The 25,822-nt window shown below is 42.2% G+C and overlaps 1 protein-coding gene across 1 annotated transcript in view; it reads left to right on the top strand.

Moving 5' to 3' along the window:
• The window catches only part of tspan7 (tetraspanin 7), an 81,143-nt gene extending 59,339 nt beyond the window's left edge, over positions 1-21,804 (top strand). The window contains exons 2-8 of the mRNA XM_069889390.1: positions 2,843-3,031; positions 5,040-5,114; positions 10,444-10,539; positions 11,057-11,212; positions 16,499-16,582; positions 17,411-17,495; positions 20,886-21,804. Of these exons, the coding sequence (XP_069745491.1) occupies positions 2,843-3,031; positions 5,040-5,114; positions 10,444-10,539; positions 11,057-11,212; positions 16,499-16,582; positions 17,411-17,479 (669 nt within the window). The 3' untranslated portion in view covers positions 17,480-17,495; positions 20,886-21,804. The remainder of the gene's footprint in view (positions 1-2,842; positions 3,032-5,039; positions 5,115-10,443; positions 10,540-11,056; positions 11,213-16,498; positions 16,583-17,410; positions 17,496-20,885) is intronic.
• Positions 21,805-25,822: the final 4,018 nt, after the last annotated feature.

Raw genomic sequence — 25,822 nt, 5'->3', positions numbered from 1 at the left:
TTTTCCTCCCCCAAAAAATATTTCATCCATGCCCCCCATAAGCCTTATTAAGGATCAGTCTGTGGCCCTCCTTAAATGTACTGTGGGCCCCAGGTGAGGGGAAGGCAGATAGCCCACGTTCAGAAAGGCGGTTCTAAAGGACAATTAATAAGTCATGTGATGGCGTTGACTTAGTTGATACCTTCGCGTCTGAATAGACAGAGTAGAAGGTGACAAAAAACAAGAAGATTTGCTTTGCTTAGTGCAGTTACGGTAAGTTTAGTGTGTCTGCTGCATCAAAGTAGTGCATCTTGTTTACAAATGAAAAGGAGAAGGTCTTCACCAAATTGAAATAGGTGTTACTTGATCAATAGTCTGATCAATTTGATAGCATTAACTATTTCATATGAAAAATTCATGACAGAAATCCAAAGAGATTCTGGAAGTATATTAAGAGGAAAAGGGTATCTTGGGAGAGAATAGGTCTTCTTACAACCAGTGTGGTAATCTATATGTAGAGTCAAGGGTGATGGACAAGGTCTTACGTGAACACTATTCATCTGTATGTTCATCTGGAGAAGATTGCAGAAATCGGGGGATTCAGGGGGTAGAAAAGTATTGTCCTGAAACAAGTCAATATTATGAAAGAGGGGGTATTCTGTGAAAGTACAGTTCAAGTTTATTTTGACATGTACTGAGGTACAGTAATAAAGTTCATTTTGCAAGCAGCCCAGCTAGTCAACCTATAGAGAGTACAGCAGTTAAAATACGGGACAAAGTGTTGAATTACAGAAAGAGATCAGTGAGAACCCAGCAAAGGCACCATTATTTTACTAGTTCATTCAGGAGTCCAATAATGGTGGAAAAAAGGATGAGGCTTTTAAGGTGTTGGCTGCTTTTCTGAGGCACAGGAGGTGTTGATGGAGTCGATAGAGATGAAGGGGTTTGTGTGATAATCTGAGCTGCATTCACAACTCTGCGGTTTCTTGTGGACTGGGACTCAGCAGTTTCCGTGCCACACAATAATGCATCCAGATAGTATTGGCGGCCTTAAGGCACATAAAAGTGAATAAATACCCAAGGTCTGACCAAGTGTATCCCAGGACATAGGGAGAATTGAGAGAAGAAATTACTGGAGCCTTGACAGAGAATTTTGTATCTTCCTCAGCTAAGGGTGAGATACCAGAAAACTGAATGGGTGCTAATGCCGTGCCTTTTTATTCAGGAAGGAGTGAAAAGGCAAGTCAGGACATAGGGAACAACATGCTGGAGAACTTAACTTGTTGGGTTGACTTATAAGGCGAGACTGGATAGTTTGGGATTGTTTCCCTGGACCAAAGGATGCTAGAGGTGGGGGCCTTATTGAGGTTTATAAAATCATGAGGGGCATAAGATGGATGATCACTTTTCTCCCATTGGATAAGGGAGTTTACATGTTTAAGGTGAGAGTGAAAGATTTAAAAGGGACCTGAGTAGTAGATTTATGCTCAAGGTTGAGAGTATGTGATCAAGCTGAAAGAGGAAGTTCATTTTCAATATTTGAAAAACATTTGGAGTGGTGCTTAAATAGGAGTAGTTTAGAGGGATATGGGCTAAATGCATGCAAACAAAACCAACTCAAGCAGGCAACTTGGTCAACATGGACGAGTAAGGCTTGTTTCCCCTAGGACTCGGTATTGCTGAGATTTGATCATTGCTACCTCTTAGATTTACTTTTATAACAAAGTTTGTGTAGCGGTTAGCGGAATGCTGTTACAGCACCAATGACCAGCATTTGAATCCAGCGCTGCCTGTAAGGAGTTTCTACATTCTCCCTCTGTCTGCATGGGTTCCTCCGCATCTTCCAGTTTCCTCCCACCATTCAAAAGTACCAGAGGTGTAGATCAATTGGGTGTAATTGGGTGGCACAGGCTTGTGGGCCATAAGGGCCTGTTACTATGCTGTATGTTTAAATTTAAAAATTTTAAATTTAATTTTTAAGTATGTTCAGCATTGCAATCAATATGAGTGCAACATACTCAGTAAAACAACAACAATAAATGCTGTGTGAATAAGGTTGATGCAGAATCATGTAATTCAACATCTATGCCAAGCAATCAATGAAAGAAGAATCAAGGTCAAGCTTAATTCTTTACCTGCGCATGTATGGCCTTCAGGTGCCCTTCAGTCTCCATTTGCACATCTCAGTGTATCATAGCAACCTATTGTACCTCAAGTTGATAGCTTTTGCACCTTAAATGGACAGGAGGGGGGAGGTAGGGAGGGTGGGATGGGAGGAGGGGGGGGAAAAAATGGCACTGTATATGTGTGAAAAGTAAAAAGTGTGTACCATGGTTAATGTGATTTATGGTGTGAAAAATAAAAAATTTAAAAAATAAAAAAAAAAGTTGATAGCTTTTGCAAAACATCTTATTCACCAAATTTCATTTCACTGTAAAATGTATGCATAATACAGTGTGATCTCAGGAAAGTAGGTCACCCCAGCACTGGAATGCTTGGATAAAGTTTTTTGAAATAGTATTTTCATTCTCTTTCATTAAAAATAGAGAAATGTCTTACAGAACACTGCAACATCAGTCCCTTTAGTGCAAGAGAGACATATTTCTAGTGCTTAAATCAAGCAGTCTCAGATAACCCCAGGCCTTTGATAGATATAGTTGTGTGATTGGCATTCTAAGGATAAAGTTTGGTCACAGATAATGATTTATCAAAGAAGCATCCCAGTTGGAGAACTGATGCTACATCATCAAGGTCTTCCAATAAACACTGTTCAGTTCTGGCACAACTTCTTTTCCTGCTGTCTTGGAAGATTTTGTCCAAACTTGCTCGATACCAATTTATGGATTTTTTTTTATTTCTGCAGATCACAGGTGTTGTCCTATTAGCTGTTGGAGTATGGGGTAAACTCACCTTGGGTACTTACATCTCTCTCGTTGCTGAAAATTCCACTAATGCCCCATATGTACTCATTGGAACTGGCACTACCATTGTTGTTTTTGGTTTATTTGGTTGCTTCGCAACATGTCGTGGAAGTCCATGGATGCTGAAACTGGTGAGTGACACGTAAATGGTGCATTTAAAACATATCTAATGGATATTTATTGGGGTTGTATTTCTCAAGTGATGTTTTAAAGATTAATTTTGAAATTCTGTTAATTTGCTGATTTAAGAATTTAATCAGACATTTTGGCAAGTCTGACACTTTGTCAAATGTGGTGAATTGATGCTATACCAAATGTGGTATGTTGACTGAAGCTGTGTTTTGTTCTTTGCTCTTCCATTTTCTCAAATAATGCATTATATAATAGTAAATTCCCCAAGTTATCTTACTCGTGCTTAAATATTCGCAATTAAACCTGCAAACAGGGTAGAAGTCGGAAGTTATGCTTTCAATGTAGAATTTCTCTTCCATACAAAGATCTGCATATTCCCGAAATTCAATGATAGAAATCTCATCCTAATGATGCAATGCAATCTGAATCTAAAATATAAAATAGGGGACATTTAAAAAGGGCTGGGTTCTGTCACTTACTTTAATTTGAACATTTTGAAATGAGCGAGAACAAATTTGCTCTTCTTCCCCTTTATGTTTGCAAATGGCGGATGGATTCATACTGCCTCTGGCTTACAAATCCCCTTTTAATCCTCTATATTCCCATCAACTCACTTTCACACTTGGAGGAATTTACGGGGATGAAGAACCTAACAACCTTCACATCTTTTGAGGGTGGGAGGAAATAGGAACACCCATATGAAACTCGGTCAGTTACAGGGAAAATGTACAAATGGCACAGATAGCACTGGGACTAGAAATGAATCCAGATCACAACAGATCTGACATAGCAGAACTATTAGCTCCATGACTGTGTTGTCCCAGGCTAAGCTGCTGAGCAAGCCACTTGTACCTTAATGTCAGGCAAGCATTCAAATGTCACACAAGATCGCAATGTTTGTGTCATTTGTTTCTTATGAGCATCAGATGCTCACTGGCCACAGTAGCACAAATAAATCTATGAACAAAGTAGACAGCAACTCACATTTGTGACATGTGCCATATTTCTAAGATGCTGGAGGGAATTGAGGGTGAATCACACTTATTTTTAAACATTTTTATATTTATTTAATGTTCATATTCCCACTGAGACCAATTAATAGTACTTTTCCCTCTTCCTTGCTTAGAGTAAAAAGTGTGTATTGTTCTATCTCCCTCCTACCCTACAATATTGTTATACATTATTGATGCATGTTGATTTAGGATGATGTGAAATGCCACTGGTGCAGTGATGAGTGTTATCTGGCTTTCCAATGGCTCATTTAGTTAAGGTTGAGCCATACCAACCATGCTGTCTGCAATAGGTGCTGTTATATAGTCAGGATAATGTGAACTATTTTGTAACCGTGTAAGAATACACCCTTCTCACTATAATAACTGTAGTGCACCACTGTGGAACATATGTATATGTGTGTGTGTAAACAGTTCTCCTGAGATGGTGGAAGACATCAGTAAGTAAAAGTTTCTTTTGTTATTTGAATCTTGCATCTCTAAGTAATTTAAGAAGCCTCCCAAGAAACACAGAGACATTACAGGTACAATTAAGATTTTGTTACTGCCATCAGGAACTATGTAACCAACTGAACTGAGCTGTGAAAATAAAAAAATGTAGACGGATACTCCTTTTGATAGTTAACTACCGAGAAGGTACATTTGTCCATTATGTAAAGAATTGATTGGGCTCATCTTGAGTACTCACTTCTGTCCAAATAACATGGTGACACTAATTTGCCACCCTGCACTGAAGTAATGTAATCTGCTTGAGATGTGAAAGCATATTTTGAGTAGAGGAGAAAAATACAACTGCAGTGCAAGGAGAAGAATCCTCATACTGAATGGAAAAACAAAATCTTATAACTTGAATTATTAGTTGCACAGTGAAACTCCCTAAAATATCAGGCACATGCATATATTTTCAGCTGCATTGTGTTGCAGAAGCAACAGGTTTTTAGGTTTATCTGGTCAATGAACTTAAATATAACTAACTGTTAGACTTCTCTATTTTTAGTATGCTATGTTCCTCTCCCTGGTGTTCTTGGCAGAGCTCGTTGCTGGCATCTCTGGATTTGTATTTCGACATGAGGTAGGTGTGTTTCAAAGTTACAAGCAACATTTGGGATTTTGGTGAGTCAGGGCATTTTAAAGGCCACTCTCTAGAATTTAGGATTCGCACTAACCATTTAGCATTTAAGTTAACATAGCTTCTTTCATGCTATTTAACAAGCTGTTTAACAAGCAGCTTCTTGATGGTAATTGCAATAGTTATTGCTGGAACTGATTGAATAAATAATTAAATAAAGAGATTGACTAATTAAATAATGAATAATCATCATTTAAGGTAAGGCAGGGCAAGTTGTATGTCTAGACTGAAATATGTCCAGGTTTGTGGATAGTGTGGTGATACACCACTAGCCTACTGCAGGGGGCGATCTCTGTACCTGCAGAAGAGCATGGGAGGACAAGGCAACACCCAGACAGCTGTCAATCACTTTCCAGGATTATAAGCTAGATCCGATCCTTCGAAGACATTCTCAGAGCTTGCAACAGCATTCTCACAGCCAGCTCTGTGGAAGTTTATGTCGAATAAAGCCTATGGAACAGACTTTGTTTTGTGAGTTTGCTTCTGTTCGATAGCGCACCACAGAGAGCAAGGCTGTCCTAAGCAAATATGTCTGCAGGAAATGTTTGCATCTCAAATCACCTTGACACACATGGAAGAGGTGAAATTTCTACACTTTATGCTCAACAACGTCACATCCTAAAGAAAAGCATAGGTTTGGGGGGAGGAGGAGTATGTGAAAATTGGGAACAAGCTCAGAGAGATTTGCATGAGGCACAATGGGAATTCCAACAGATGTTTGGCCTGTCTGACAAGTACATCGCTTTCAGGACAAAGAAAAAAACTGAAATTGGGGCATGCAAATGCAGAGAAAGGTAAGTTAGATAACAGGAATCTGAAAAAGACAATAACCATGAGAGTGAATTCTAATATTAAATAGTTAGACTATTTATAGAATAATGCACATAATATCCAGAAATAAATAAGGTGTAGCATGAATAAAAGCTCTCACGACTGGAAACGTACGCTTTTATAGACAGGAGTTACAGCCAGGTGGTCACGCCAGGGCCACGGGAGAATGAAAGGTGGGTAACTGTTAGGAGAGGGACAAAAGAACGTAAGGTGCCAGAGACGAGCCCTGTGAATGTAACCCTCAGCAATAAGTACGCCTCTTTGAGCACTGTTGAGGGGGACATCAAGGTTGGGGGGAGTGACAGTGGCTGTGCCTCCGGCACGAGGTCGGCCCCTGTAGCTCAGAAAGGGAGGGAAAGGAAGAGGAGGGCAATTGTGGTAGGAGACTCCATAGTTAAGAGGACGGATAGGGGATTCTGCGGACGCAGCAAGGAGAACCGGATGGTGGTTTGCCTCCCTGGTGCCAGGGTCCGAGATGTTGCTGCTCGTGTCCCAGATATCCTAAAGTGGGAGGGACAGGAGCCAGAGGTCGTGGTACATGTAGGTACCAATGACATAGGGAGAATTAGAGAAGAGGTCCTAAAAAGTGAGTACAGGCAGTTAGGTAGGGAGTTAAAAAGAAGGACCGCAAAGGGGGTAATCTCTGGATTACTCCCTGTGCCACGTGACAGTGTGAATAGAAATAGAATGAGGTGGAGGATTAACACGTGGCTGAAGGGGTGGAGTAAGGGGCAGGGTTTTAAGTTTCTGGATAACTGGGACCTTTTTTGGGGGAGATGTGACCTGTACAGTAAGGACGGGTTACACTTAAATCCCAGGGGGACCAGAATCCTGGCAGAGGTATTTGCTAGGGCTACTCAGGATCCTTTAAACTAGAATGGTTGGGGGGAGGGAACAAAATAGTACAGAGCAGTAAGGAGAAGGTTAGAATGCAAACAATGAAAGTTTGTAGTAAGTATTTGAATATGGATGGGCAGGTGATAGAGAAGGGAAATGCTCTGGAAGAAGATGAAGGGCAATTGGCAGGAAAAGTAAATAATGTTGTTCTTAAAGATGAGGGAAAACAGGGATTAAAAAATGGGAAATCCCTGAAATTCATATATTTTAATGCCAGGAGTATTGTAAAAAAGGTGGATGAGCTGAAGGTGTGGATTGATACTTGGAAGTATGATGTGGTAGCGATTAGTGAGACATGGTTGCAGGAGGGATGTGATTGGCAACTGAATATCCCTGGGTTTCGTTGTTTTAGGTGTGATAGAGTCGGAGGGGCAAGAGGAGGTGGGGTTGCATTGCTTGTCAGGGAAAATATTACAGCGGTGCCTAGGAAGGATAGATTAGAGGGCACATCCACGGAGGCTATTTGGGTGGAACTGAGGAGTAGGAAAGGAGAGGTTACACTTGTAGGGGTGTATTATAGACCACCCGGAGGGGACCGAGACCTAGAGGAGCAAATCTGTAGGGAGATAGTAGATATTTGTGATAAGCACAGGGTTGTAATTATGGGAGATTTTAATTTTCCACATATAGATTGGGAAACACATTCTGTGAAAGGAATGGATGGGTTAGAGTTTGTGAAATGTGTGCAAGATAGTTTTTTACAACAATATGTAGAGGTGCCGACCAGAGAAGGAGCAGTGTTAGATCTACTGTTGGCAAATGGGATGGGTCAAGTGACGGAGGTTAGTGTTGGCGAGCACTTCGGGTCCAGTGATCATAATGCCATCAGCTTCAATGTCATTATGGAAAGAGAAAAATCAGGGCCAAGGATTGAGGTTTTTGATTGGGGAAAAGCTAGATTTGAGGAGATGCGAAAGGACTTGCAGGGTGTGCATTGGGACAATTTGTTTTATGGGCAGGATGTAGTAGAGAGATGGAAGTCTTTTAAAGATCAGATTTTGAGAGTGCAAAAGCTTTATGTTCCTGTTAGGTTAAAAGGAGGGGCAAAAGGTTTGAGAGAGCCGTGGTTTTCAAGGAATATTGGAAACTTGGTTCGAAGAAAAAGAAGCATGGAGTTAAGGAGATGTTTGAAAGATACATTGAATGTAAGAGGAATCTTAAGAGAGGAATTAGGAAAGCTAAAAGAAGGTACGAGAAAACTATGGCAAGCAGGGTGAAAACTAATCCAAAACAGTTCTACAAATATGTTAATGGTAAGAGGAAAGCTAGAGACAAAATTGGTCCCTTAGAAAATCAGAGTGGAAAACTGTGTGTGGAACCTAGAGAAATGGGGGAGATATTGAACAGTTTCTTTTCTTCGGTATTCACTAAGGAGAAGGATATTGGGAGATGTGGGATAAAAAAAGCAAATTGGGTAAATATGGGGAATATAGAGATTACAAAAGGTGTAGTTTTAAGGCTTTTGAAGAATATAAAGGTGGATAAGTCTCCGGGACCAGACGGGATCTTCCCCAGGACATTGAGAGAAGTGAAGGAGGAAATAGCAGAGGCTCTGGCGGTAATTTTTCAAATGTCATTAGATATGGGGATAGTGCCGGAGGATTGGCGCATTGCGCATGTGGTTCCGTTATTTAAAAAGGGTTCAAGGAGGAAGCCTGGCAACTATCGGACTGTAAGTTTGACGTCTGTGGTAGGTAAATTAATGGAGAAAATTCTTAGAGATAGTACTTATAAACATCTGGATAGACAGGGTCTGATCAGGAGCACTCAACATGGATTTGTGGGAGGAAGGTCATGTTTGACCAATCTGATTGAATTTTTTGAAGAGGTGACTAGGAATGTGGATGAGGGTAGCGCAGTGGATGTTGTCTATATGGACTTCAGTAAGGCCTTCGATAAGGTACCACATGGAAGGTTAGTTAGGAAGGTGCAGTCTTTAGGTATAAATTTTGAGATAGTCAAATGGATTGAACATTGGCTGAAAGGGAGAGGCCAGAGAGTGGTAGTGGATAATTGTCTGTCAGGTTGGAGGCCGGTGACCAGTGGTGTGCCTCAAGGATCTGTATTGGGCCCATTGTTGTTCGTTATATACATTAATGATCTAGATGATGGGGTGGTGAATTGGATTAGTAAATATGCAGACGATACTAAGATAGGTGGAATAGTGGATAATGAAGAAGGTTTTCAAGGATTGCAGAGGGATTTGGGCTGCTTAGAAAAGTGGGCTGAAAAATGGCAGATGGAATTTAATGCTGATAAGTGTGAGGTGCTTCATTTTGGTAAGAAGAATCAGAATAGGACATATGTGGTAAATGGGAGAGCATTGAGAAATACAGAAGAGCAGAAAGATTTAGGAGTGACGGTACATCGTTCCCTGAAGGTAGAAACTCACGTGAATAGGGTGGTGAAGAAGGCTTTTAGTATGCTGGCCTTTATCAATCATTGCATGGAATATAGGAGTTGGGAGGTGATGTTGAGATTGTAGAAGATGTTGGTGCGGCCTAATTTGGAGTTCTGTGTGCAGTTCTGGTCGCCTAATTATAGGAAGGATATAAACAGAGTGGAGAGAGTGCAGAGAAGGTTTACCAGAATGTTGCCTGGGTTTAAGCATCTGGAGTATGGGGAGAGATTGGTCTTTATTCTTTGGAGCATAGAAGGTTGAGAGGGGATTTGATAGAAGTATTTAAGATTATGAAAGGGATAGACAGAATGGATGTGGATAGACTATTTCCGTTAAGAGGAGGAAAGTTTAAAACAAGAGGACATGAGTTAAGAATTAAGGGGCAGAGGTTTAGAGGTAACATGAGGGGGAACTTCTTTACTCAGAGAGTGGTAGCTGTGTGGAATGATCTTCCGGGAGAAATAGTGGCGGCGGAGTCAATTGTATTATTTAAGAAAAGGTTGGACAGGTCTATGGATGAGAAGAAGATGGAGGGTTATGGGCATTGTGCAGGGAGGTGGGATTAGAAAGGGGTGTTTGGTTCGGTGCGGACTAGAAGGGCCTAATGGCCTGTTTCCATGCTGTAATTGTTATGTTATGTTATGTTATGTTTTATTAGCTTATAACTGAGGGTAGGGTCTTCAGAGGGGCTCAGGGTTAAGGTGGGAAACCAGGGTTATACATGGTTAGATGGGGACGGACCTGGAAGGCGGAGCCAGCCATCAGCGCAACACACCACCAGTGAATCTCAGTTCACTTCATAAGGAAACTGCAGATGCTGGTATCTTCACTGAACAATGAACTGCTAGAGGAACTCAGCAAGACAGGCAGTGTCCATGAAAGAGAGATAAAGTTAAGATTTAAGATTAAAGGTCTGACAAAGGGTATGACAAGGTTGAGATGTTAATTATGTTTTACTTTCACAGTTGATGTCTGACCTGCTGAGTGCTTCCAGTATTTTCTGTTTTTATTTTCAAATTTCCAGCATCGGCAGTTTTTTTTCAAGCAGTTTTGCTGTACTCTGTTATGAAGTAGGTGTTGTAAAAGCAGTACCAGCGGCATCTTTTGTCCTTTATCTAAACAGCATTTTTTGACCTTTTGCAGATTAAAGATATTTTTCTCAAGACTTACACTGACGCTGTTCATAATTACAATGCAAAGGATAAGCAAAGCCTTGCTGTTGATGATGTGCAGAAAAGTGTAAGTATTATGAATTATTTATTTGAAGTTTAGTTCTCTTTTCAAATTAAGACAATCGAAGGCAGCTAACTGCAATAACTGGCAAAGTTTATAAAATATGAAACCAAAGCAAAAACATTGCCTGGCATAGCTGTAGTTTGGATTTGGCTTTACTCTTATTTAGTCCTATCTGTTGGCATTTATTTTGGAGATGACTTGCTAGTTCCAATGGACTTGTGTAGTAATTGTTTTGTTAGTAGTTGTGTTACAAAGTCTTCGCTGGGGTAATAGTAAATTTGATATGTAGCTTCAGCTAAAGCAAATGGAGATGTGAAATATGAAGACACTTGATACTTATATTTCCTAACCACTCACTTATGGGCTGCCACTTGTAAAAAAAAAGACTTCATGATAGTTCTGCATTTAAGAAATGCCCCTCCCTCTTTAAGACTACTGCAAAGACTAAGTTTGGTATTTTATGTACTTGAGGTTTTACCCCATTATCTCTTTGAATCTTTTTTCTGATTCTCACCATCAGCTGCATTGCTGTGGTGTACAGAACTATACAAACTGGAGCACAAGCACCTATTGGCCTGACCATGGCTTTCCTCGCAGTTGCTGTATAAGGAGCGATGACTGTAACCCAGAGGATTTACGGAACATGACTATTGCAGCCACCAAAGTCTACCAGCAGGTATATATTTAGCTCATCAAGTTTGAAAACATTCAATGAGCTTGGGCATTATTTTACTAAAGCAAAGATTTGTTTCTGGATATAAACTCCTTTATTTTTGTATCTACAAAAATAAAGAAATATGTATAGAAAGAACTTCTGATCATTTAACATTCAATACCTCTGTTAACTAAAGATCAATTTGCATTTAATTTATCAGTCACTTGTTTTTCCCCCCAAACAATCTATAAGCAATGTCCCAACAGCAAATTAAATGGATTTTTTTGGTGATTTCAAGAGGAAAGAATGCTCAGAAACCGGGGATTATCTTGCCAAATGAGATTGAATAGATAAATCCTATAAACTCATGGAGTTCAGAAAAATGATGTATTGTACTAAGGGGTTTTGCATGGATGTTTCCTCTAGTTGGGTAGTCCTGAACTAGAATGAGGACTGATCCACTTTGTGACTGAGATGGATAAGAAATCATTGCCATTCTCTACTCCAGAAAAATCTAGTCACTGAACTATTGGGTGTAGTTAATACTCTACACCTAATAGAGATCAAACCGAACTGCCATCATCATTCTTTGTTGCCAGGTCCAGCTTAATCTTCATTTCTATTTCTTTTGCATTTTTTCTAATCCTGCAGCTCTCATTTAAAATTACTGTTGAATACTGTACACTCAAGCTACTTATCCAATTCCATATCAAAATGTACCCTTTCTCCTCTCCCTTATTCTTTAAGGGATTTTAGCATGCACTCAAGAGTTCTACCCTTCTTGAGAGTATCTTGAATTGTAAAAGGTCACCATTCTCTCAGTGTTCTGACAAGGTATTTCTCAACCTGTGATCCATAAACCACTGATCGTCTTTGAGTCTGTCATAGGTGGGTCGGTGCGACGAGGCAGATAAATATTACTGATACAATAAAACAGGTTATAAATTTGATAACAAAAAAAAGTTTCCACCAAACAAACAAATATCCTATTGCATCCAAATGGGAGAATATTTTGAAATAATAGAATTCACATGTATGAAAAATTATGGCCTGATTGTTCACTGTAATTCTACATAGATAAATCTGAGTAAATAGGCTTGAGGTTGTGGTGCTTACCACTATGTGTATAGATGTATGTATGTGCTGTATGGGCTGGTCCACCCCCTGAACCTGTGACTCTTCCCTCCCAGAAATTCTCATAAAGACTGTTATGTCCAAACCCCTCCCTTAGTACCTGCCTTGAAACCGGGCCAGCAACGTGCAAGTTATGCTGACACTTTAAGGTGATTAAAGCCTATTAATCACGATTCTATGTCTGATTGTGGTTTATTAGTAATACAATTTAATCACCTTAATTTTAGACCATGGACAAGGTAGTACGGGGGGATAGATTAGACACCGACCCTAAGGATCCGGATGCCTCAACTAAATTCAACCAGTGGGTGCACTGCCTCAACACATTCATGAGGCGCAAAGACAGAGCAAAAAAGACATGAGGGAAGTGCTCTTCGCTCAAGTCGGCCACCAGGTTTTCCTAGTAATAAGGGACTATGCTACCTACTTACTCTGAAGTGATGGAATTCCTACAAAAGCAGTACTGGGCCCCGACGAATGTCATATACCCACAATTCCTCCTGGGCAGCTGAAAACAAGTGCCGGGTGAGTCGAATGATGAATCCATGCAAGCACTGTGGCAGCGGGGGCGAGCTTGCATCTGCTGAGAAGTCACTGCAGCTGCCCACCTTGAAGGCCTAATACAGGACACGTGTAGTCAGTTCAGCTCTGACTACATCAAACAGAGGCTCCTTGAAAAGGGTGATTGGAGCCTACAGGAAGCAATGGATGGCTAAATTGCTGGAGATAGTGCACCGAAGCATTCTCTTCAGGTTACGCAACTGCCGCGTAGGGGACGTGGGCACCACCATCTTGGGACATAGCTGCCGCCGTTATCGAGTGCCAGAAGTACTACTTCTGCAGGCATGGGAAGCACCCCCAGAAGAGCTGCCCAGCCTGAAGTGCCACATGCTCCGCTTGTGGGAAGAAAGGGCACTAAGCATAAGTGTGTAGGTTCCAACCTTCTCCCAGTAGCACCACGTGCGGACGACAGCCATTGCCACCTTGGACTGCCCCATTTCCACTTCACCTCAGACGTCATTTCCGGTGGCCGGGTATGAATTGATGGGGCCCTGGGGACGACAAGCTGGGATGGCACCAATTACAGCTCCACTTCTGGTGGCATGGCACAACACCACATACACAACATAGGGGCAGCCATCTTGGCGAGCGCCCCTGAACCAACACAGTAGTGACTCGGACAGCAGCCACATGCTCGGTTCCATCATCCTCGACCAAGACAGCCCGCACCAACTGGGCCAAAGCAATGATGAGTGTCAAGGTAAACGGCCTACAAACTGTTTATTTGGCACTGGAAGCACCAAGAGCTTCATCCACCCGGGTACTGTACAGTAATACTACCTCATTGTAACCCCAACGCAATGTAAGGTCTCTTTGGCCTCCCAATCCCACTTAGGCAAGATCTGTGGCTGCTGCTCTGTGACGCTGACTGTGCGGGGCACTGAGTCCGGGAACTATAAATTCCTGATCATGCCACACCTCTGCACACCGCTCATACTGGGACTAGACTTCCAGTGCCAGCTACAGAGCATCTGCATGCAGTTCAACAGCCCCCACCCTCCCCTCACGGTCTGCAATGCTAACCAGCCGACCCCCCTCCCCCGAACATGAACTGCAGCTTCTCTACTTTCTGGGTCCCACCATCATCCCTGTTCGAGAAACTTACTCCCGACTGCAAGCCGGTAGCCACTAAGAGTAGATTGTACAACCCCAGGGACAGGGCATTCACTAAAACTGAGGTCAAATGGCTCCTAACGGAAAGGGTCATAGAACCCAGCACCAGCCCATGGAGAGCCCAAGTAGTGGTAGTAAAGAGCAGAGAGAAACAATGAATGGTCATTGACTAGAGTCAGGCCATAAACCGCTTCACCCTCCTGGACACTTACCCACTTCCCTGCGTCACCAACATGGTCAACAAAATTGCCCAGTTGCGGGGTTTCTCAACCTTCAACCTCAAGTCAGCTTATCATCAGCTACCAATCTGGCCGGAGGGCTGCCTTCGAGGTGGACTTCCTCCGTGTCCCTTTTGGAGTCACCAGCGGAATTTCTGTCTTCCAGAGGGAGATGAACCACATAGTCAATGACTATGGACTCAAGGCCATATTCCCCTACTTGGACAATGTGACCATCTGCAGCCACAACCAGCAGGACCATGATGCCAACCTCCACAGGTTTCTCTAGGTGGGCAAAAGCCTCAACCTGGCCTATAACCAAAAGAAGTGCTTCTTTAGCACTTCACGGCTGGCCATCCTGGGCTGTGTGGTGGAGAATGGCATCATTGAGCCAGACCTGAACCACATGCTCCCCCTGTTGGAACTCCCATTATCCCAGACCCTCAAGGCCGTTAAAGGTGCTTGGGCTTCTTTTCCTATTATGCCCAGTGGGTCCCCAATTATGCGGACAAAGCCCACCCCTGGTGGGCTTCGCTCTTACTGCCACACTCAAACAGGTGGGTCGGCCTGTGGCATTCTTTTCCAGAACCCTCCAGGGCTCCGAAGTCCGGCACTCAGCTATTGAGAAAGAGGCTCAAGCCTTATTGGAAGCCATGCGCCTTTGGAAGCACTACCTGGCCAGAAAACTATTCACCCTGCTGACCAACCAATGTGCAGTCACTTTTATGTTTAACAACAAATAGCGGGGAAAAGTTAAGAATAACAAGATCCTTAGGTCCTGAAAACCTACAACTATGAGATCAATGAGGCTCAATGAGCCTCCCGATGCCCTGTCCTAGGGGACATGCACCAACGCGCAGCTGGATCGTCTCCAAGTCCTCCACAACAACCTCTGGCACCCCAGAGTCACCAGGCTCTACAACTTTGTTAGAGCCCACAACCTCCCTTACTCGGTCAAAGACATCAGGGAGTTGGCACAGAACTGCCCGGTCTGTGCCGAGTGCAATCCCCAGTTTTACCGGTTGGACTAAACCACCTTATCAAACCCACCCACCCCTTCAAGCGGCTGAGCATGGACGTTAAGGGACCTCTCCCATCCACCAACAGGAATGTATATTTTCTAAACATCGTGGAAGAATACACCTGCTTCCCCTTTGCCATCTCCTGCCCGGACATCACCACGGCCATGATCATAAAGGCACTACGCGGCATCTTTGCTCTGTTCGGGTACCCCTCCTATATCCATAGTGACCAGGGGTCCTCCTTTATGAGTGAGAAGCTGCACCAGTACCTGTTGGCCAATGGCATAGCCATGAGTATAACCCTCAGGGGAACGGGCAGATAGAGAAGGAAAACATTACCGTTTGAAGGGCAGTTCTCTTAGCCCTTGAATCGAAAGAACTACCCCACTTCCTGGTGGCAAGATGCCCTCCCTGACATGCAGCATACTACCAGTCCCTTCTCTGTACAGCCACAAATGCAACACCACATGAAAGGCTCTTTCCCCAGAAAATCGGCATCCTGAACCACACTAATGTCCAGGCTGACGGAACCTGGGCCTGTGCTGCTCCGAAGGCACATCAACACAACAAAACTGACCCTCTGGTCAAGAAGATCCACCTCTTCCACGTCAATCTCCAATATGCTTCTGTGGAATATCAGGATGGTCAACAGAACACTGTCTCCAACCGCAACCTTGCACATGCAGGAGATCCTTTGACCGATCGGCCACCTCCCTTCTTTGGTAACCCCAATCAACTTGCCCCACTATCAGTGCCTGAATTCATGCCCCAAACTCCAACTGACCCGAATGGCCACCGGAGGCACTGCCTATTGCAGAATACACCGCCCAGGAACCGACAGCTGTGCCACAGCAGACCTTGTGATATTCACAGTGACAGACGAGACGACCGGACAGGCTGAATCTATAAGGGACTTTGGAACTGCAACAAACACTAAACCACACCACCCCGCCAGACTTTGTTTAAAAAGGAGGGGTGAATATAATGCTACCACTATGTATATAGATGTATGTATGTATGTGCTATATGGGCTGGCCCACCCCCTGAACCTGTGACTCCTCCCTCCCAGATATCTCCATAAAGGTTTTTATGCCCAAACCCCTCCCCAATACCTGCCTTGGAACCAGGCCACCAACATGCAAGCTGTGCTGACACTTTAAGGTGATTAAAGCCTATTAATCATGATTCTCTCTCTGATTGTGGTTGATTGATAGTAACAGAGGTAGAAAATATCATTTACTTGTTCATTTCATTTACAGGGCTGCTATGAATTGGTGACCAGTTTCATGGAAACAAATATGGGAATTATTGCTGGGGTTGCATTTGGAATTGCCTTCCTTCAGGTACAAATGCTATAGGGAGTTTCCTGACTCTGCAACCCAATGTAGAACTTTGCTTAACAAGACCAATAAAGGAATTTTGACACATCCCATAAAAAATAATTCTTTATTTCATCCATTGTAACTGCAGTTAAATTAATTTTACAGTTGATTTAATTAATTTTAAGTATTTTCCCTTGTCTCCATTCCTATCCTAACAAAATATTTACTTCACTGTAACAAATCACCTCCTTAATCTTATCCCTATATTACCGCCAACTCGCTAATCATTTTCAAAATTTAAATTATTTCCAACATGAATACCTCCTTCACCAAGTCATACAATGCCTCCGATCTTTTTAGATCAGTTATAAAACTCTATTTGCCTAATATTGACTCCCTGTCTTCTCTCGATGTTCCTCCCATCTCCCAATATGCCATTCTAAATCTCAACTCTTCCGCAATCCATTTCCCATGGCCCACACCATTCCATCTGTGCTTTTGAAATCCTTTCTGAATATATTCAGCTCTCAGTGGCAGACCTTTTGGTTGACAGTAATATCCTGCCTCATCGTGTCTAAAGGTAGTAATCGTACAGTTGCCTGGGCTAATCTGCTTTGTTTTGGTACCTTCCTCTTCCTCCTAAGTAAAAGGAGTAAGGTTCACGTTTGCCCTAAGACTCTCCCATTGTGAATGTATGGGGTCAGATTCCAAATTATTTGGCTGTGATTAAAAACATTTTTACTGTGCATGAAAAGTAGTTTTACTGTATATGATGTCACAGATCTACCTAGATTAAGAAAATGTAATCATGTTTATAATAAAATTTGTATTTTTAAATTTTTTTTGCAGTTAATTGGAATGTTGCTAGCCTGCTGTTTGTCCCGATTCATCACTGCAAACCAGTATGAAATGGTGTAATACATGCAAAAGGAAGGTGGGTTGCAAGTAAAAGATATCACTGATTTCCATACAAATAAAAATAAGTTCACATTCAGCAGATTTGTACACCAGGTGCAGCAAACAATTAGGAAAGCAAATTGTATACTAGCCATAAGGGAAAATCTTGCTTGACACACCATTGGAATTCTTCTGGAAGTGACAAGCAGGCTGGACAAGAGAGATGCGTGATGAAGGTGTTTGACAAGGTGTTGCCCCACGGTATTACAGAAAACATACTAGTGTGGGTAGAGCATTAGCTGATTGGCAGGAAACAGAGAGTTGGAATTGAAAGATCATATTCTAATTGGCTGCCAGTTGCTAGTGGTGTTCCACAGGAGTCGCTTCTTTTTGATGTTGTAGATTAATGATTTGGATAGTGCAATGAATGGTGCTGTGGCCAAGTTTTCAGTTGATTCAACCACAGGTGGTGTAGAGGAAACACAAAGGTGCAGAAGGACTTAGACAGATTAGGAAAATGGGCAGAGAAGTGATAAATATAATGTTGGAGAGTATACAGTCATACATTTTGGTAGAAAAATATTAATGGGCCGACTATTTTTAAAATGGGGAGAAAATTGAAAATACTCTAATGCAAAGAGTTATGGGAGTCCCCATGCAGGATAGCCTGAAGGTAAACTTGTATGTTGATATAGTAGTGAAGAAGGTAAATGCAATGCTGGCATTCATTTCAAGAGGTATAGAATATAATAGCAGGGTTGTGATGTTGAGGCTTTATAAGGCACTGGTGAAACCTCATGGAGTTTTGTGAGCAGTTTTGGGCACCACATTTAAGAAAAGATGTGCTGAAGTTGGAGAGAGTTCAAAGGAGGTTCACTAGGATGATTCTGGGAATGAATGTGTTATCATAGGAGGAGCATTTGACAGCTCTTGGTCTGTATTCATTTGAATTTAGGAGAATGAGAGGGGATCTCACTGAAACATTTCATATGTTGAAAGGAATGGACAGAGTAGATGTAGAAAGGTGTATCCCATGGTGGAAGAACCTAGGACAAGTGGGCACAACTTCACGATTGAAGGCCATCCACTTAGAACAGAAATGCATAGGAATTTCTTCAGCCGGGAGTGGTAAATCTGTGGAATTTGTTGCCACATGCAGTTGTGGAGGCCAGGTCATCAGGTGTATTTAAGACAGAGATTGATAGGTTCTTGATTAGCCAGAGCATCAAAAGTTATGGGGAGAAGGCTGGGCAACGGGGATGAGTGGGAAAATGGATCAGGTCATGATTAAATGGCATAAACTCAATGGGCTGAATAGCCTATTTCTGGTCCTATGTCTTATGATCTTTATTGCGAGGATTTGAATATAACAAAGAAAACTTGCTGCAATTATATAGATCCGAGCTGAGACCATGCCTGGAATAATGAGCACAGGCCTGGTCTCCCTATCTACTTGTAATGTTGGGAGTGCAATAAAAGTTCTCCAGATTCATTTCTAGGAGAAGTGAGATTGAGGAGGGGTAGAACAGATTGGACAAATCTTCTCTAAATTTATGAAAAAATGTAACGAGATCATATTGAAACAAATAAAATGTTTATTAAGAGGCAGAGATGCAGGGATTACACAAAAGTTCTGGAGAAACTCAACAGGTCCCACAGCATTCATAGGAAGCAAAGACGTTTAACCAACATTTCGAGCCTGAGTCCTTCAAGGTGGGATTGACATAGGGCTCAGCCTTGAAATGTTGGTTATACAGTATATCTTTGCTACATGAATAATGCTGTAGGTCCTGCTGAGTTTCTCTAGCACTTTTGTGTATTAACTACAATCACAGCAACTGGAGACTTTCTTGATTCACAGAGATGTGTTACAAGATCAAACCAGCAACCACAAAGAAGGCATATTACACAGGGGTAAAGATGAACAATTACTTTATTAACAAAAAATTCACCTTCAAACTTTAATTCAAAACCCCCCTTTTATAACAATACCCACTGGTTACTATGCAAATTTCTATAACAGTGTAAAACTAATAAATTCCCCAGCCTAAATATAACATATGTAATTAAAGTCTAAGTTTCCAACCAGCCCACAGAAAAACTTAGTCACAAAACACACAAGACTCACAAAACTTCGATCTCAACCGAAGCAAAGATCATAAACAAAATTCAATTTGTTTGGTAAACTGAAGCCAAAAGATCTTTGAGAGAGAGAGAGCACAAAATTCGAAGTTGTCTTCTTGTATTCCTTGCAGAGAGAGGAACCACTGGCTTGGCCCGGATCCTTCTGGATGCCTTCGGAATGTTCATCTTTTTTGAAATCCCAACATTCTAAACTGCCTCCCAGACCATGACTGATGTTTTGGGCCTCCTTCCACTCCACAGCACCCCCAATGGTGGTTTATCGTCCAAGTCCACAAATTTTCATTTTCTGCACCTGCTCAGTCATTTTTTAACATAAAACCACACAGCACATATGCCAATACACAACACAGAACTCTGTAACAGATGCAGGAATGATGTTTCCTTCTTTGGGTGTGTAGAGGTAGGACCTGAGACAAAATGTGTTGATCATTGAGGACAAATGATCAAAGGCTTGATCAAAGAGGTATACAGTAAAAGTCAAAAAATCCGGGCCAGAAATCCTGATCACCCGAGAATCAGAAATTCCAGAAAACTCTTGCCTGAAATCTAGACCAACCGAGAATCCAGACTTCTTGGAAACTCTTCGCTATTGCATGCGAGCATATGTATATTGTGTGCGTGCATTACATAAGCGCCACAGATGTAATGAGCAAAAATCCGGAAAATCTGGACCAATATGTTCCTCAAGCAATCCAGATTTTAGGATTTTTACTGTACTTTATATGAGAGGAGTATGGAGCCAAAGCATTTTGGAGAATTTCATAAATTTCTTCTGGAACTTAGGACATCTGTTTTGGGAATTGGGAAAATTATTCTTTGCTTAAGGAAACAATGAGGACTCCTAGAATTTCTCACATCTTTTATTTCTAGTGACATAAATTAATGACTATGTTATAGCTATTTCATATAATATCGTTTGTCATTTTGGATTTTGGCTAAGAAATTAAGAAAATGGTTCATGTTGGAAATAAATAAAGTAATAATGTGGGGCCTGAAGGGGGAAAGGAATGAGATTAAGATTAGGGAGGTTTTGTTGTGAAATAATGGATTCATGTTGGTCAAGATAATAGAAGATTATTGATGATTTTTTTGAGTGATGTATGAAATTAAATACTGCCCTCATTAATATATTGATCAGGTAAGAAACACAGGAAGGAATCTCAGTATGTGATGCCATATATGTATTCTGAAATAAATCATAACTTTAAGTATTGTCAATGAATGCCAATGACTCTCATAAATTCTTGTGTACAGCTTTGCAATAACTTATTTTCTTTTGCAGGAGACATGACCTAAGTAGGCAGTTTCTAATATAGGATTTATAGAAGACCACCCAGCATCCTAGGAATTCAAGCAGAATAATCTTTCTATGATTTGCAGTGTACCATTTATGTCATACGGTTGTACAATAAAGAGCAGCTTCTTTTTACATTGAACATCAAAGCTTTTAAGATGCTGGACACTGCAATAGTTTATTTACTTGATCAACTTAATGGATTTCATACTGTAATACATCAGGTACCATCATTGCTTTATGTGGCTCTGCATGTAGAAATGAGGTTTTTGGGAATGAGGAGAGCAATGGATAGAGGCTATTTGGAAATCTCACATCTATTTATAATGAGAAATATTGATGACTATTTCATGTAGATATTCAGGTTTTGATTTATTTCATACACTACTGTTGTCTTGCCATTTGGGCTTAGAAATGGTAGGGGGGGGGGGAAATAGATGACATGGGGAAATAATATAATAGTAATGTAGGGCTTGAAGGGAAAAGGAATCATGATTTCCCTGAATCTAAACTACAATTCAAGTTTTCTAATAATAGTGTCATGAAACATTATTGCTTATGGCACTATATGTAGCCTCTTGTGTAAAATGTAGTTATACTGTTTGTTACGTGAACTCAGTAAATGATATTGCTTCAATTTTAAGTATTTGTATGTTAGCATTTACACTGTAATGTAAGTAGCAGGCTGTGAATCAACCATTAACTTAGTTTTCCCTTGCCTTGTATAGCAATTGATGCTCCACAGAATAGGTTATTTAATAAGATGGGACAGTGTTAAAGAACATTTCAGCAGTAAATTGTAGTTGAAATTAATGCATTTTAAAACTACTACCAACCAGCATGCCAACATGACTGCATCATTGTGAGTGTCTGTGAAGTCTGTATTAATAAAATCTGTTAATAACTATTGTTTCCACCCTCTTTATGAGCTTGCTTTGCTATGAGGGTAAACTGATAAGTCTATATTATTGCATTGTGCTTGACAGCTTCCAAATCAGATTTTAGATCTGGTAGCACCTTCCATTTATTTAGCAATATCAGTTTTCTTGGCAATTAAAAAAAATCTTTTATGCCCTTATGAAGGATAACCAAAAATAATATAATTTGTGTTATTAGATATTTAGATGAAGCACCAGGTCATGCTTCAATAGGAATGCCTGACTTATTCACAAGTAAAATGGGTGTTGTTGAAATTGCATTGATTGAATGTTCTGAGGAAATGCAAGATGTACAATATCTCTAGGATGATTACAACTACATTTAAAACCTGTCAGTATTAATAGTAGTTCATGAGTGCAGTCTGTGAAGGCCTACACTTTGGAAAGATGTGAATTGCAGGTAAATGCCTGTGCTCATTCTTCAAGTTCAAGTTTATTTGTCATCTGATTGTACAAATACAACCCAAGGAAACGGTTCTCTGGTCCACGGGGCAGAACAGAATAAACATGTACAGACAAAACATACAGGCAGACAAATAAACAATACATTTACACAGTATATATGTACATATATTTAAATAAATATCATTAATAAATAATAGAGTCACTGACAGTTGTTTTAGCAGTAATTCAAGCAGTTTCACTGCCCTGGGAAGAAGCTCTTTCCTCAGCCTGTGCAACGAACTAGATTCACTGGGAGGGTGGTGTTGTGCTGATGACTGGCCCCGTCTCCTGGCTCCACCCCCATCTTCCTACATCTAACCCTGGTTTCCTGCCTAAACCCAGAACCCTACTGAAGACTACTGTTGAACCCTATCCTTAGTTATAAGCTAATAAAACCATTTGTTCTCCTTCCAATTGTGAGAGCTTTTATTCCCACTACAATTTTAGTAGCTTATTCCCTAGCAATGGAAGCACTACTCAAGCCAGGTATGCTACTGATATCCCCCAATGAGGCTGAGGAGTTCACATATTGGCCAGACTGCTTCCAGGCCTACCTAAACGCGATCAGCATTGTCTTCTACACCGATGACCTCAGGAGGTCTGCACTCGTTTCGAGTGTAGGAACAAAAGGGTATGCAGTTATCAGGGTCTGCTCGACATATGACACTGCTATCAAGGCATTGAAGGCTAGGTACCTGAAGTTGCAGAACAAGGTCCTAGCAAGGCACTGACTCACTCTATGTTGCTAGTGGCCAGGAGAGACATTGATGACTACCTACTGTATCTGTGAACATTTGCCAAGAAGTGCAAGTATGAAGCAGGCTGCATTCATGAGGAAGAACAGATCCGGGACACTCTAGTCGCGGGGGTCTGCTTGAGATACATGAGGCAGCAACTGGTCGAGTCAGGAAAGAAGGACCTGGCTAGTCATGTCGAACTAGCCAAACTGCTGGAACAGGCCAAGCTCGAGAACAACGACCTCGAAGCCAGCGAGCTCACCCACCCAGGTGAGCCCTTCCAAGGACTGGCTGCTCCCACTACTCCTGCCCTAACGGCTGCCACTTCCCGTACCAGGGAGTGCTTTTTCTGTGGCAAGAGCCAACAACCCTGAACTCATTGCCCGTCAAGACTCAGTATATTCCAGCTGTGGCAAAAAAGGACATTGGGCGAGGGTTTGCCATACAAGGTGAAGCCCAGGGAAGTCCACAGCCTGCACCGCTCCCGGATCCGATTTCAGCCCCAAGCCATCTGCCCCAAATTCATTTGAACCTGTTTGCTGTGAAACACGCCGACGGAGGGTGGCAGTGAGGAAATGGAGCGAAAAGGCTCAGCGGCCATCTTGCTGTGACCCAAATTCAAACTCTGCACCATCATTATCAGAGGAAGAAGAAGGGCGGACATCTTGCCATGCCTTGAGGTGTACACCATCTTACCCACACAGGGCAACCCAGGATGGTGGGGGCCCCTCGAAAGAGGAGCATGAAGTCTTTGGGGCATGTATCCTAATTACCGCACATTTTTCACATCTCATTCTCATTCTACGCATGTTTAACAATATTATATAGTACACCTGTCATTTAAAGGATGGCATTCTATAAATTTTTCTTGTATATTCTTGATGAACTCTGTACTCCGGTGTTGTTGGGTCTGTACATCCTGTGTCAACTTAAAGGCGTGACCTTGGAGTATTCTGGTCCCCTCCCCCTGTAATGGTTCGGAACAGAGGGCCCCTAAAATCAGAACCCACATGCAGCCTCTCCACACTGAATATTGACCGCCCCCCCCCTTCCCAAATCTGTCCCCAGACTACAAGCCCATTGCTACTAAGAACAGGAGGTACAGTGCAGCAGACCGAGAGTTTATAAAATCGGGGACTCAATGTCTGCTGGATGAAGGTATCATCGAACCTAGCACCAACCTGTGGAAAGTGGTAGAGGTAAAGGGGGAAAACAAGTCCAGGCTACTAATTGACTATAGCCAAACTATTAATCAGTACACATTCCTGGACGCATACCCTCTCCCTCGTATTTCTGACATGGTGAATGATATCACACAGAATATTCAACCATTGACCTGAAAGCTGCCAATCACCAGCTGCCAATCCATTCCGAGGACCAACCATATACAGCATTTGAGGCTAATGGTCGTCTCTATCAATTCTGGAGGGACCCTTTCAGTATTACTAACGAGGTTTCTATCTTCCAGAGGCAGATGGACAGAATGGTGGACGAGTATGGGTTGAAGGCTACCTTCCCCTATCTCAATAACGTCACCCTCTGTGGCCACACCTTGACGCCAACCTCCAGAGTTTTGTCCAGGTGGTGAAAGCCCTGAACCTCACTGACAAGTGCGTGTTCAGGACTAAATGGTTGGCTATCCTTGGCTACGGTGGAGAATGGCATAATTGGCCCTGATCCCGATAGGATGTGCCCCTTGTTAGAGCTACCCATCCACAGGACCACAAAGGCTTTGAGGAAATGCCTGAGGTTTTTCTCATATTATGCCCAGTGGATCCCTCAATGCACTGATAAGGTTCGTCCTCTCTTAAAAGCCACTAATTTCTCCCTCTCGGCTGAAGCCCAAACGGCTTTTAACTACCTCTGGAAAGACATTGCGAAAGCTGCCATCCACACTACCCTCAACCAGGTGGGCAGGCCGGTTGCATTTTTTTCTTGGATATTTCAAAGCCACGATCGCCAGAACGCATAGGTGGAAAAGTAGGCTCAAGCCATTGTACAAGCTGTAGGGCACTGGAGAAGATTTATGCTGGTAGAAGATTTACACTCCTCACTGGCCAGCGCTTGGTCACATTCATGTTCAATAATGTCAAGAGGGGAAAAATCAAGAATGACAAAATTGGTACGGGGAGAATCGAGCTCTCCACCTACAATTATGACATTGCCTATCAGCTAGGAGCCCTTAACGACCCTCCAGATGCCTTATTCAGAGGAAACTGTGCTTCTGCACACACTGGCCATCTGCAGTCTATGCATAATGAGCTCTGTCATCCAGGGGTCACCCACATGGCTCATTTGTCAAGGCGCGCAATCTGCCCTACTCCATGGAAGATGTCAAGGAAATGACCAGGTCTTGCCAGGTCTGTGCAGAGTGCAAACTGCACTTCTATCGCCCCGCAAAGGCGTATCTGATCAAGTCATCCAAGCCCTTTGAACAGCTCAGGATCGATATTAAGGAACCTCTCCCCTCCACAAATGGGAACACCTTCTTCCTCTCTGTCATTGACACATATTCACGCTTCCCGATTGCCATTCCATGCCCAGACACGTCCACTTTGTCAGTTATGAAGGCCCTAGACTCCATTTTCACTCTGGGAATCCCAGCTATATTCATAGCGACCGGGGCTCATCCATTATGAGTGACAAGCTATGTCAGTACCTACTGGTGAGGGGCATCGCGTCCAGCAGGACTACTAGCTACAACCCCAGGGGAAGGGGCAGGTTGAAAAGGAGAATGCCACAGTCTGGAAGGCCATCAAATTGGCCCTGAAGTCAAAGGCCTTCCAGACTCACTCTGGCAGGACGT

Source organism: Narcine bancroftii, chromosome 7 (genome assembly GCF_036971445.1).
Source record: "Narcine bancroftii isolate sNarBan1 chromosome 7, sNarBan1.hap1, whole genome shotgun sequence".
Lineage (NCBI taxonomy): Eukaryota > Metazoa > Chordata > Chondrichthyes > Torpediniformes > Narcinidae > Narcine > Narcine bancroftii.
Note: the sequence above shows the minus strand (reverse complement) of the source record. Positions and strands in the feature narration are given on the sequence as shown.